The 15196-nt window shown below is 39.0% G+C and overlaps 1 protein-coding gene across 3 annotated transcripts in view; it reads left to right on the plus strand.

The window, feature by feature from the left end:
* LOC126484026 (uncharacterized) overlaps nt 1-15196 on the plus strand; it is a 250502-nt gene that overhangs the window by 11662 nt on the left and 223644 nt on the right. For all 3 annotated transcript variants that reach the window (XR_007587798.1, XM_050107360.1, XM_050107359.1), the window contains exon 2: nt 8276-8442. Coding sequence is in view for 2 of the 3 variants with exons in the window: in XM_050107360.1 (XP_049963317.1) it covers nt 8318-8442 (125 nt within the window). In the remaining variant the exon portion in view is untranslated. The remainder of the gene's footprint in view (nt 1-8275; nt 8443-15196) is intronic.

Here is a 15196-nt window from a genome sequence, read left to right on the forward strand (position 1 = left end):
ACTTGAACTTGGCTGTTCATCGTAATTGATTCCTACAGCAGCAGCAATTTGATTCCCAATTAAACTTTGTGCATCCAAGATCTTTCTTTTTGCATAGCTTTGCTTATCTCTTTTACTTAGTTGTCTTCTTTTCAATGGTGAAGCACCAATAAATGATAAACTTTTGTTGATGGCTGGTTCAGTTTCATCCGTTGTGAAATCTTGTTCAGATTGGGTTGATAGTGATGATGAATCTTCTAGCTTTTGGTTCAGTGCCGACATGCAGCGAGGGCAAAGCTTCTGACCAGGTTTTATATCAATCACTTCTTTTTTCTTTAACAGGCAAAGTTTGGCAGCTGTTTCATTATCAAGCAGTCTAAGTCCAGCTTTTACATTGTGATTCCTCTTCTTGAATGGATTGCAACATTTCTTTTGCATCGCTTGATATTCATGTAGGAAGAGGGCTTCATGGTGGAAGCAAATGATGGAATTTTCGTCAAGTTTGGCTTCTGAACGCGAAACAAGCAATTTCTGGTCACATTCTGTGAAATCACTAAACGCTTTGAATCCAGTCTTCTTAGCATAGAAGATAACATGGCACTTCGATGCAGCAGCATCTTTTCCAATTGAACAGGGGGCCAACGATTCTTCTTCTTCATTAACTTCTGACATCTCTCACTGGCCAATCACTGAATAAAACACGAATGAAATATCCAATTATATCAGTAATTCTAAGCGACTATTAAGATTCAAATTCCTAGAAATGAAGAAAAATTAGTGCATCGCGCATACAAAATATAACAACTTTGATGTGAGTTAATGAGTACTTAATGGTCGCGTTGCAAAAAAAACAAATGTCAGTCTTGTAGAGCAAGAGTTTCTCTTTTAGGTGATACTATTCACAAGCAGATTCAGGCCAACTATTTTTTAGTAATTGGCTTGAAACTTTGGTAAATTTTACCGTTTGTGCTGACACTGCCTAATTTGAAGAGATACTGCAGGGCGACCATATGGCCTGGATCATTGCAAATCCGGCTGCATTATGTCTAGCACAAGCATGAAGCTTGGCCAAAAGTTCAAGTCCATATCTTCAACTGCAAGGAAATCATTGCAGTCTTAATATTGGTCAAAATTTGTCGCGTTGTGTCACGACAAATTTTGAAGTATACTTTGAGTCGAGTTATTTGACCGGGGTTTGCATGAGTAATGTTATACATAATTTCGTTGGAATCAGCAAAAAAAACTGTACAGGGTCGCATCTTACTAACCATTCTTATGAATTAGTTTCGATTTTATTAGACTCCAAATATGACATTTTTTTTATGTTGCATGCACACGGACTAAGTACACTTCAGACAAGGGGGTCTAGATCAGCAGCTATTGCAGCTAGAGGCCTGAAATCTTGGGAAACTTACTTCAACACTTGACTAAAGCTACAGTTAAAATTTGACGAAAATTGGAGACCATGATGGTGGGAACTTTTTTCAGTTTTAGACCACTTGGTGTGGAATGACCCTATGCGAATGATCAGCGTTGTTCTGGTTATGAGTGAAATTCTTAGATTGAGACTACCAGAGTGGAAATAAACAACTAATGGGAATAACATGTAAGAAAGATAAATGTGTAATCTTTTTGGTGTGTCCAAGAAAATGAAATTTTGACTGAAAATTTTTGCTAGGTAGCTAAATTACTAAGGGCTAGTTGTATAATCCCCACTTAGTAGCCGCTTAAGTTCTGTTCTCGGAATATCTCAGAAAATGTGTTGTACAAACACAAATAACCCATAATCGGAGAAGAAATGCGCTAACTAAAACTTATTATTCTGGCAGGGTCAGTGAAGTTAACTGGAGAATAAGTTGTGACAATGGCAGGAATAGTCACGTAGTTAGTGATGACAAGATTGATTGTTAGAACGAGGAAGGAAAAGAAACAGGGACATCACACACATTATATGGAACAATATGACAATTCCAAATTTATGTAAAAATTTCGTACTACTCGTTTTTGATCTCATGCTTGAGAAACTGGAGCGTATGAATGTGAGGTATGAAACTATTTCCTAACATAAAATTATTGCTTGTTGTAGGCCTAATAGCCATTTGATATTGGTACTTCATGAATTATATTGTCATTTTATTTATGTAAATGAGGTAGATAAAAATGATTGTTCCAAAACAGTCTCACTTAATTGGCATGTGTTAAAATTGCTGCAATATTAGAAAGGCCTATTTCGTTTTATCTAGCAAACAGTGACAAAATAGACGTAATCAAATTGAAAAACCATACCACTCTCGGGTACTGTTTGTATTAACAGCTTTATCAGTATTAGACAATAACATTTTGATTTTTCATGTAGCAAAACATTTGACAAACTTTTATGATTTAATATATTCCATCACAGAAAGCTGTAACAAGAGTAGAGAGGAAGAAAATACTAGGACCTAAGGATTGAAGAAATGTGTACTGCCTTTCTTGTCTCTTCTCTTCACTGGTTTGATATTTCCTATATTTAATTTTATGTCACATGAAAGAGAAATAATTAGCTAAAATGCAATAAAGAGTGCATATTTTCAGAAGAGTTCTTATTCTCCGGGTTACAAGCAATCCCATCCAGTACTAAGTGTGAGTTTTATGGGGTAGGAGGTCAAACCAGCAGACGGAGAGCAGGAGAGGCACCACAGGATATTTTAATTTCCACTGTCCTGAATATAGGTCTGATGGCTTCCATTACAAAATATACACATTTGAATTCCACAGAACAAAATACAGTTGACATGAGTACTGCACATTGGCACACTTAAGGCCAAATAACATGTTGTACATTTCCTTGAATATAAACGTTTTACATATCAAACTCTTCAAAAAGATGTGGGTTACAACTTAACATGTTGTTGTTGTTGTTGTTGTTGTTGTGGTCCAGCTCTCCATGCTACTCTATCCCGTGCAAACTTCTTCATCTCCCAGTACCTACTGCAACCTACATCCTTCTGAAGCTGCTTAGTGTATTCATCTCTTGGTCTCCCTCTACAATTTTTACCCTCCACGCTGCCCTCCAGTAGTAAATTGGTGATCCCTTGATGCCTCAGAACGTGTCCTACCAACTGATCCCTTCTTCTGGTCAAGTTGTGCCACAAACTTCTCTTCTCCCCAATCCTATTCAATACTTCCTCATTAGTTATGTGATCTACCCATCTAATCTTCAGCATTCTTCTGTAGCACCATATTTCTCTTCTTGTCTAAACTATTTATCGTCCATATTTCACTTCCTTACATGGCTACACTCCATACAAATACTTTCAGAAACGACTTCCTGACACTTAAATTTATACTCGTTAACAAATTTCTCTTCTTCAGAAACGCTTTCCGTGCCATTGCCAGTCTACATTTTATATCCTCTCTACTTCGACCATCATCAGCTATTTTGCTCCCCAAATAGCAAAACTCCTTTACTACTTTTAAGTGCCTCATTTCCTAATCTAATACCCTCAGTGTCTCCCAACTTAATTCGACTACATTCTATTATCCTCATTTTGCTTTTGTTGATGTTCATCTTATATCCTCCTTTCAAGATGCCATCCATTCCGTTCAACTGCTCTTCCAAGTCCTTTGCTGTCTGACAGAATTACAATGTCATCGGTGAACCTCAAGGTTTTTATTTATTCTCCATGGATTTTAATACCTACTCCGAATTTTTCTTTTGTTTCCTTTACTGCTTGCTCAATATACAGATGGAATAACATCGGGAGAGGCTACAACCCTGTCTCACTCCCTTACCCACCACTGCTTCCCTTTCATGCCCCTCAACTCTTATAACTGCCGTTTGGTTTCTGTACAAATTGTAAATAGCCTTTTGCTCTCTGTATTTTACCCCTGCCACCTTCAGAATCTGAAAGAGAGTATTCCAGTCAACATCGTCAAAAGCTTTCTCTAAGTCTACAAATGCTAGAAACGTAGGTTTGCCTTTCCTTAATCTAACTTCCAAGATTAATCGTAGGGTCAGTATTGCCTCACATGTTCCAATATTTCTACGGAATCCAGACTTACCTTCCCTGAGGTCGGCTTCTACTAGTTTTTCCATTCGTCTGTAAAGAATTCGCGTTAGTATTTTGCAGCCGTGACTTATTAAACTGATAGTTCGGTAATTTTCACATCTGTCAACACCTGCTTTCTTTGGGATTGGAATTATTATATTCTTCTAGAAGTCTGAGGGTATTTCGCCTGTCTCGTACATCTTGCTCACCAGATGGTAGAGTTTTGTCAGGACTGGCTCTCCCCTAGGCTGTCATTAGTTCTAATGGGATGTTGGTTACTCCCGGGGCCTTGTTTCGACTTGGGTTTTTCAGTGCTCTGTCAAACTCTTCATGCAGTATCATATCTCCCATTTCATCTTCATCCTCTTCCATTTCCATAATACTGTCCTCAAGTACATCGTCCTTGTATGGACCCTCTATATACTCCTTCCACCTTTCTACTTTCCCTTCATTGCTTAGAACTGGGTTTCCATCTGAGCTCTTGATATTCATACAAGTGGTTCTCTTTTCTCCAAAGGTCTCTTTAATTTTCCTGTAGCCAGTATCTATCTTACCCCTAGTGAGATAGGCCTCTACATCCTTACATTTGTCCTCTAGCCATCCCTGCTTAGCCATTTTGCACTTCCTGTCGATCTCATTTTTGAGACGTTTGTATTCCTTTTTGCCTGCTTCATTTACTGCATTTTTATGTTTTCTCCTTTCATCAATTAAATTCAATATTTCTTCTGTTACCCAAGGATTTCTACTAGCCCTCATCTTTTTACCTACTGGATCCTCCGCTGCCTTCACTACTTCATCCCTCAAAGCTATCCATTCTTCTTCTACTGTATCTCTTTCCCCCATTCCTGTCTATCGTTCCCTTATGTCCTCCCTGAAACTCTGTACAACCTCTGGTTTAGTCAGTTTATCCATGTCCCATCTCCTTAAATTCCCACCTTTTTGCAGTTTCTTCAGTTTTAATCTACAGTTCATAACCAATAGATTCTGGTCAGAGTCCACATCTGCCCCTGGAAATGTCTTACAATTTAAAACCTGGTTCCTAAATCTCTGTCTTACCATTGTATAATCTATCTGATACCTTCTAGTATCTCCAGGATTCTTCCATGTATACAACCTTCTTTCATGATCCAGAATGAGATTTTCACTCTGCAGCAGAGTGTGCGCTGATATGAAACTTTCTGGCAGATTAAAACTGTGTGCCGGACCGAGACTCAAATTCAGGACCTTTGCCTTTCGCGGACAAGTGCTCTGCCAGCTGAGCCTGGCGAGGCGAGGTACTGGCAGAAGTAAAGCTGTGAGGACGGGGTGTGAGTCGTGCTTGGGTAGCTCAGTTTGCAGAGCACTTTCCCGTGAAAGGCAAAGGTCCCGAGTTCGAGTCTCGGTCCAGCACACAGTTTTAATCTGCCAGGAAGTTTCTTTCATGATTCTTGAACCAAGTGTTAGCTATGATTAAGTTGTGCTCTGTGCAAAATTCTACCAGGCGGCTTCCTCTTTCATTTTATACCCCCAATCCATATTCACATACTACGTTTCCTTCTCTCCCATTTCCTACTACCGAATGCTAGTTACCCATGACTATTAAATTTTCGTCTCCCTTCACTATCTGAATAATTTCTTTTATTTCATCATACATTTCTTCAATTTTTTCGTCATCTGCAGAGCTAGTAGGCATATAAACTTGTACTACTGTTGTAGGCGTGGGCTTCATGTCTTATCTTGGCCACAATAATGCGTTCACTATGCTGTTTGTAGTAGCTTACCCGCATTCCTGTTTTTTTTTATTCATTATTAAACCTACTCCTGCATTACCCCTATTTGATTTTGTATTTGTAACCCTGTATTTTCCTGACCAAAATTCTTCTTCCTCCTGCCACCGAACTTCACTAATTCCCACTATATCTAACTTTAACCTATCCATTTCCCTTTTCAAATTTTCTAACCTACCTGCCCGATTAAGGGATCTGACATTCCACGCTCTGATCCGTAGAACGCCAGTTTTCTTTCTCCTGATAATGACGTCCTCTTGAGTAGTCCCCGCCCGGAGATCCGAATGTGGGACTATTTTACCTCCGGAATATTTTAGCCAAGAGGACACCATCATTATTAACCATACAGTAAAGCTGCATGCCCTCGGGGAAAAATTACGGCTGTAGTTTCCCCTTGCTTTCAACAGTTCGCAGTACCAGCACAGCAAGGCCGTTTTGGTTAGCGTTACAAGGCCATATCAGTCAATCATCCAGACTGTTGCCCCAGCAATTACTGAAAAGGCTGCTGCCCCTCTTCACGAACCACACGTTTGTCTGGCCTCTCAACAGATAACCCTCCGTTGTGGTTGCACCTACGGTACGGCTATCTGTATCGCTGAGGCAAGCAAGCCTCCCCACCAACGGCAAGGTCCATGTTTAATGGAGGGGGGGGGGGGGGGGGCGCAACTTAACACATTTTTGAATAATCGATGTTTTAAGTTTTTGATGTCCTATCTCACACACTTTCAAGTTTTTCACCTGGTTCAGAAATATCATGATTCGGGGCCGGAAAACATTATTTTACAACTGGGCATTGTTCATTTAAACTTGACATGATAGAAAGTGAAACAAGAACAAAACAGCTCCAGCGAAAACAATCCCCGCCGATGAACAGAACAAGCAGGTCGACAACACATGCAGCATTGAACTGGCAAGGAGTTGGGCAATACACGTCAGCGGCAGAAATGCATAATACAAAATCTCCACCCATGCAATGTTATTCCGGTTGTCTTCTCTTTCTCTCTCTTTTTTTTTTTACCCCGTTGTATACTGACAACATGCAGTGTTGCAGAGCATGCTGTACAGCATGACAGTTGTGACCTTGTTGCCTGTGTTACCACGTGCACCATCGGGATCTTCCTCCAGACACCAGTTTCTCAGAACTCTGCAGGTGGAAACTAGCACTACATGTCTTTGGATTTTGCCATCCATTTATGTCAGTTTCTTGTCTCTCAGCATTACTTCACAGTAGTTACTCCTTTTTTCACTCCATTTCAGTTTTCTGTATTTTTCATTTTCTGACCTGATTATTTTTTGCCATCACTGTCCCACCTCTGTTACGTACAATACACTTAACTTTTCATTCTATTAACCCATGTACAATGTTTTAGCACCAATCTCTGCCTTGCATATTACTGTACCTTTCAGCTCTACACTCTCAGGTTTTCAAACCACCTCAGCGCAGCCCCGACAATCAGTCTTTCCTTCTCATCCCATTGAGTAAGTCTGCCCTAACACGGGGTTCTGGGTGATTTTTCCAAACTCTACCTCTTTTCCTAAACCTCTCCAATCTTTTTCCTTTGCTCCTCTTCTTTCCCCTTCAGTCCTTTTGGCAGAAGGAGCCACTTGTTCCAAATGCTTGTGTACGTAACGTGTGTGTGTGTGTGTGTGTGTGTGTGTGTGTGTGTGTGTGTGTGTGTCCTGCTGCTTGGTGAGTAGATGTTTTATCTATCCAATTACCTTATACTGTCAAAAATTGACTATTATCATTGTTACAAAATGTTCTTGCGAAATTTGAGTCTGAGCAGAATTTCGTGTTCTTTTTTTCTCTTTCAGATCACATGAGATTTCATGGATCCACTTATACCAGGGAGATTTCTTCCAGTTGATATGATCAAGAATTCTTTCACGTACGCTGTTTTCATTATTCATTCTGGCATTTAGTTGTTAAACTTTGTTGTATAGGTCCTCATTCATCATGTTCCAGTATTCACCATACTGTTTTATGGGACCCAATATTTTTATTAGCAATTTCCTCTCTTTTGCACGTTTTCTATCTATCCTGATTTATTCAGATCCATGTTTTGGCAGCGTATAGACATTACGATCTTACTACTGTAGTCTTCTGGTCCATATTGTATACCAGTGAGGTTTCTTTCGGACTATGCTGGTGCAAATAATCCATGTTACGCCATCATATACAATCACTTGCTTGATAAAGCTCCATACCTAAAGACTGGAAAGTAACACAAGCCACACAACACTTAAGACATGAAACAGAAGTAATGCACTTAATTATGGTGTGCTCTGCTTGACTGGAGATAGAACTCTTACTGTACAGGTGATTAGTCTGCTGAAAGGCCATTTCTATCTTCCTTGACCTGAATTTATTAGCCTCACCATCACGGCCGTTTTTCTATGTTAGCTCACAAAGATATTTAAATTTAGTGACTATCTTAAATTTCCTGTAATGTGTGTTCATGAAACTTCCTAAGTACTGTATGGTATGTTTTTTAACAGCTTACGCCACTGTGTGATGTCTAGCAGCACTTGCTGTGCTACATGAACCGCATTCCCAGCAAGAGCATCAGCCACAGCGACAAGGTATTGTTCCTGCTGTCACACACCCCAGGTACTGCACACAGAAAACGAGTGGCTGCCAAGCACGTGCCAAATCCGCCGCAGTTGTGAGTAGACCGTCCATTTTATAACTCTTATCTCAGTTGGCCGCTTATGGTAATGGGGATTCTACTGCAAGAAACTGTAGAAAAACTTCAGTTTGTTGGAAAAGACAACTGAATATTACTGTAAAGCTTTTAATTCAGTGATGATTCTTTATGTGGTTATTTGTGGAACAAGACTGTGTCCACAATATAGGACATTTTACACATTTCTTGATTCTCTGAACTTCTTGCCGCTGCCGCCTTTGAAAATCTTGTGTAGGTGACACAGGAGAGATAAAGAGTTCCTGTGGTCTCTGCAGTCCTTTCCAGACTTAAGAACAGAGCTTTCCTCCATAATTTTGGGCTTGGATGTCCTTAGGCATTTATTATAAAGCTATAGCAACCATTCATTTGTATCCCTTCTGGATTTCTTTATTTAATCAATTGAAATATCATCCAAACCAGCCGCTTTATCTGATTTGCACTGAATTATTGAATTTTTCAATTCAGTTATTTTGAAATTTTGCATGACTTCAGATATTTCTTCATTTCTCTCTGCAGATAGCTGGCATATAGGTTGCCCGATTTTCTTTTCTTTTTTTGTTTCACCGTTCATGAGAAGTTGATGGGGAATGTGATTGGTTGTTACATCTAGGGTTACCAGATCATCTAATGGAAATGTGGGACACATTGGTAAAAAATGTAACACATTCGTCAAAAATGTAGGACATTATCGCTCAATGAAAAAATTATGTAAATTTGAAATTTAAGTGCTATTTATAATACCCACAGGCATATACATTAATTTTTTTTAATTCTGACACATACAATGTTAAATATGATAATCAACAGCAGTCAGTTATATTTCTCTGAAGAACTAATCCTGTGCAAAAACGTGTTGCTTGTTTGAAATATAATCAAAAAAATTCCAAACAACTGAAGTTTTTAAAATTATATTTCACAAAAACAATACTTTTGACTGGATCAACAGATAATGAGTCGTATGAATAAAACGGAGAATATACTTTATACTCAGAAGTTTGGAGAAAGTTCTCTGGTTGGCATGAATAAAGCGAGTCTGATAATATACTTCACCCGAGTATGTTCTCAGTGTGGGTTGAAGGGTGGGGGAAGTTGCTCAAAGCAAAGAATATTCTCCGATTTTGTATGAATAAAGCCAAAGAGTTTCTCACAAGTGGAGAACATTCTCTGTTTTTGTGAGTGAGCTCTGTAGCATACTGTGAGCTGAGTGAGTTGGGTTGTGATTAAGCGTTATCGAGTGTTTTTTCTGAAAATGGCGGAATTTATGTTTCTTGAAAGGCAAAAAAAGATATACGTAGTACGCAGGAACACAGAAGAAAGGAACTGTGTAAGTTTGTATAGATTTAACAGTCAAAACAGTAATTGTCTGGCGAATCATTTTCTTCCGGAAAATCACGAAAGAGGAGGAGGCGCCCTTTCTAATGAATGCAAAATGAAAATATTTTTGCGCTATTTAGCGGATACAGGGCTTTCAGATAGGTGTAGGAGAAGAAGATTTGAGAGTACACCAGACTACAGTATCACTAACATTTTCGTATGTTCTGCAACAGGTCAACAGGAGAGCACAGTTGTGGATCAGATTTCTGAGAAACATTAACAAACTAGAAACAGCAAAAGTTAAATGGCAATTGAGATACAAGTTTCCATGTGCGGTAGGGGCTCTAGACAGCACTCACATACCTATAATGAAACCTCCTTCACATGGAGACAAATATGTTAATCGAAAGGGCTTTCCATCTATAAACGTGCAGGTGACGTGTGACAACAGTGAAATGTTTACGAGTGTTCATGCTTTATGGCCTGGGTCTGTACATGATGCTAGGACATGGAGAAACTCCGATGTGTATCATATATTGTGTGAGAACCAGTGCAATGCCCTAATTTTAGGAGACGAAGGATATGGCATTGCAGCGTGGTTAATGACACCATTTCAAAATCCCAAAACACCTGATGAGAGGGCATACAACAGACTTCACTCTAAGGAAAGGGTGATTATCGAACGGTGCTTTGGACAGGTGAAAAGGCATTTCCCAATGCTGCAAAATAAAATAAGGCTTGCCCAAACAAAAATCCCCAGTGTGATACTAGCCTGTTTTGTTTTGCACAACGTAGCTAAACATGTAGGGGATGAGGATTTTGAGGCACCTAGTGATGACGACAACAATCTTCCAGTAGTGGGAGAAGAGGAAGCAGCAAACGTAGGTGTATGTGGAACAAATAGAAGACGGGAAATTGTAAATGTAATACGTCAACTGTAATGTATGGGAGTCTGTCAAGACATTGAATAATTAAACCCAATTTGTATATTTTTTGTAATTACAATAATTATTCCCTCATGCAGATAAAGCACAGTGCTCTGATGTTACATAATAAAATGCTGTTTAGTGTTTTTTTTTTTCCATCGATTTTACTTTCAACAAAAATTATTTAACATGTAACTATTCAAACTGGAACAGAATTTTCAGATACTACAGTAAATAGCTTTGGACTTAACAGGTTAACGTGAACTGCTGGAATCTTAATGTAATTTCTGTACTGTAACTTCAGCAGATTGGTGGCACAAGTTTTTGTTTTACTTTACCAAAAATGTTCCAAGGATGTGGTGAAGGTATTTGCCAGGTGCTACAGTGAATAAGTGCACAACTGTCTAACCTGTAGCATTTAAAATACAAACAAGTTACTCTTTTTGCTTTACTTTACCAGAAATTGTTTCAAGGATGTGGTGAAGATACTGACCGGACACAACAATATAACTGCATACACTTTTTTAACATTTCAATTGGATTATATTACTATTATTGTTTCATTGAAAAGAAATTTGTACTGAATGATTTTTGTAAGAGGATATGGAATTTGGTAAATGAGGTATGTAAATGAACATTCACTTAAAAAATATGTTTTTATTAATAAAATTCGGTACGTAAATAAGACACTACACAATTTGTTTTATTGTTTACCTTCATCACGCATAAATTTCTGCTGCTTTCGTTTCAATATGTCTAATTGGTATAGCCTTTACAGCTCTGAAGTAGACAAATTAAGTCTCTCATCTGTTTCCATACTCAATCTCTGACGTTTAGGCACACTCTCATGCCCCTAAGCAGGCGATTGAGCAGGTATGACGACTTCTGGGCCCATGAGATCCATATGGTCGGCTGCAACAATTTGTGGTAACTGCAAAATTGATTCTTGTTCATACAATGTGCAGTCTGTGTCAGCTACCTCCGAATTCCGTGGTGAAGAGATGACAAGAGGTGGAACCACCGCCTACTGCACAAGCTCCTAATAAAAATTTATTAAAAATGTAATAGTAGTGTGTCAGGATTCAGTTTCTAGTTAGTAAATATACCAAACAGGTTTACGCAGAAATGTGGGAGGGGTTCGTCCAATTTCATGCGTAGTACGCTGTGATACTTTTACAGAAAAGTGGTGATATATTAGATGAAATTTACCAAACATTGTTTCATTTTCACACGTTAAAAATACGAATTTTTCTGAATCACAATTTTAAAGCATTAAGCACGTAATAAAAAAATCGGAAAGTATGGGTCTTACCAGGAACTCTGTGGATAGTTGGGTTGCAGTCATCTCCGTCAAAAAACTTCAAAAATGTCTGCTCCCAATTTTTCAGGGAAATCGTAATGTTTCCCGTCTTATTAACATCAGTCTTGGCCTTGATACGGGATTTCATGTTGTGCAGTTTCTTCATTATATGCCCGTCTGTAATTTCTTTCTCGAAACTAGCCCTATAACGGTGTTGTATTTCTTTAATACAATCCGCCGTCTCTCTTCTTGCGGCCGGAGTTTGCGATTTACTGATGATTGCGGGGTAATCTTTTATAATGTTGACAAAGGCTAATTCTAAGTCTTCCGTTTCGGGACAGAAATAACTTGAGAAAAACTTTCGGTATCACAAAACACACGCAAACGAAACAAACTGAGAACCAAAGATGTTGGATTTTAATCTCTTTGCTGAGAACTTACCCAGTAAGAAGGGGAGGTAGAGAGAAAGTACTCCAGGGTCAGAGATTATGCTTCCTAGTTTTTATTCATACAAAACTGAGAACGTTCTTTGAGAATGTTCTTTTGCTCTGAGCATCAGCTCTGGAGAATGTTCTCGTTTTTATTCATACAGCCCAACGTGTTCCTTTCATCTGTCCACTGTGCTCTTATCAGTGAAAATACTCTTTCAACATTAGCATTATGTGCAGGAATAGCAAAAAAATACTGAATTAGTTTCAACAGTTCAGAATGGCAGTCCTCATGCTTGCTACCACTAAAATATCTAATCCACTTACCATTACAGGACAATTTCTCAAGTCCAGAGCTATGATGCCGCAAAAACTGGTTCACATTACACTTGACATCTGTTACAGTGCATTTATCACTCAAGTACTGTATACACTTTTGTACATCATCCATGCATACAGCTATTTGATAATCTTACCTTTGTGTGCAACAGAAACATATGTTCCTGGAGGACAAATAAACCATTGTGCTTCATATTCGCTTCTTCCTGCCTTGAAATACTTATACTTTAATGACAATGCGTCACTTAATTTGCATATTCGTTTCGGCATTTCGGCTTGTAAAAAAAACACTGTGAATTAACTGTTGACTTTCCACAATCTTAATTTTCGATAACCTGACTGCAAATGGGAGAGAGAGAAAATCAAGTCATTGGCTCTTCACATCTGGATTATGATTCGTTGTCTTGATTTCCTGTCATTCATCCCACCGTTAACAACATCTGCACAGAATGCAGACACTGCCGACACCAAAGTCCATTTTAACCCAGAGCTCAAATGCTGTGTAGCTACATCCATCGTTCTTTGTAACTATGGAATGTAGCTGTGTTGCCATAGCGACTTGCAGTTGCAGCTAATAACCAATTATTCATTTCTATTTTCACAGCTGTCAGTTCATTTCTGACTATCACTGTTCGGTTCTGAAAATGTAGGACACTAGAGACTTTTCAAAAATTCCCCCCCTGGATGCCGGACAAATGGTTAAAATATGAGGGTTGCCCAGTAAATAATGCCCCATATTTTTTTTCTCCAGAAGTATTTATTCCACAACAATCAAATTTACATATGTGAAAGACTGATGTTTTGTCTACTTGCTTTATTTTTCCACATAATCTCCTTCAAGTTCGACGGCCTTTTTCCAGCGAGACACAAGAGCGTGTATTCCCTGCCTGTAAAAATCTGTACTCTGCCTACGGAGCCAGGTTGTCACTTCGTGAATCACTTCTTCGTCATCGGCAAAACGTCTTCCACGAATGAAATTCTTCATTGGCCCAAACAAGTGAAAGTCTGAAGGAGCCAAATCGGGGCTGTAGGGTGGATGGGGTAACACTATCCAACCCACTTTCGCGATGTGTTCACAAGTCCTCAAACTTGTGTGAGGACGAGCGTTATCATGCTGAATCAAAACATCCTGTGGGTTAACATGACGCCCAAGGCGCCGGAAGCGCTGCTTAAGTTTGTCTAATGTTTTGACATAAGCCTCTGTCGAGTCGTAATGCATCGATCCCGTCGAATGAGAACATCAGCCCGCTGCAACATGTCAGGCGTGACAGCCGTGGGAGGCCTTCCCGACCGCGGCAAATCTCGGAGCTCCGCAGCACCGCCCTCTGATGCTTTCACCCTCTGTGCCCAGCGACCAACAGTACTCCTATCGACTGCAGATGTTCCGTAGACTTTGCACAAGCGTTTATGAATATTGTCCACGGTTTCTTCCTCTGCTACGAGAAATTCAATCACTGCACGTTGTTTATGACGGATGTCACCTGCAGATGCCATTTTAGAACATTCCTACACCACCGCTCTCTGTCGGAGGAAATTGAAACTTTGCGTACACACGCGGGAAACTTCAAATAACTCGCACCTAAAGTGTCACATTTATAATATTTTTTATTTCGGAGAAAAAAAAAATGGGGCATTATTTACTGGGCAACCCTCGTATAGGGCATGTCCGGGAATTTCTGGATGTCTGGTAACCCTAGTTACATATGAATGGATCCCTCTTGAGGTTATTTCAGCAGTCTCCAGACCTACTAGCTACTCCATGTCATATCTTATTCTTGCATCAATCTGAGCCAGCTTTTATCTTTGACAAAGCTGTTATAGGAGTTAGGACATGTGCTGCTCCAGCACTGGTAAATTTTTCTTGTTTTTGTATTATATTCGTATATAGATCTGTTTGGCAACTGAAACACAACACATAATTTCAGCATTTATGTAATACAGCATTATTAAGCAATTTTTGGAATTTGGAGAGAACATTGGAATATACTTAAGGCGATAATTATGCTTCCCCATTACTTTGATTTTATCCATACTGGATGAGAGGTCGTGGTTGTGAATGTCAAGGTTAAAAAATATATCGGCTCAACCGCTTGTTTATAGTGTAAAACACTAAGATTGACGCGTTTCGGAAGTCAAGCTTCCATCATCAGAATAATAAGAAGTAAAAAGAACCTGTTAAAACTCGCTAAAATGGAACATGCACCAGGCATGTTCCATTTTAGCGAGTTTTAACAGGTTCTTTTACTTTTTATTACTCTGATGATGGAAGCTTGACTTTCGAAACACATTAATCTTAGTGTTTTATACTATAAACAAGTAGTTGAGCCGATATATTTTTTTTAACATTCCTCATTACTGATCTTCTTCATTACTGTCACTGCTCGTTTCTGATTCTGCAGCCATTTTGAGACCCTTATAGAATTCAT

The sequence above is a fragment of the Schistocerca serialis genome, chromosome 6, assembly GCF_023864345.2.
Source record: "Schistocerca serialis cubense isolate TAMUIC-IGC-003099 chromosome 6, iqSchSeri2.2, whole genome shotgun sequence".
Classification (NCBI taxonomy): Eukaryota; Metazoa; Arthropoda; class Insecta; order Orthoptera; family Acrididae; genus Schistocerca; species Schistocerca serialis.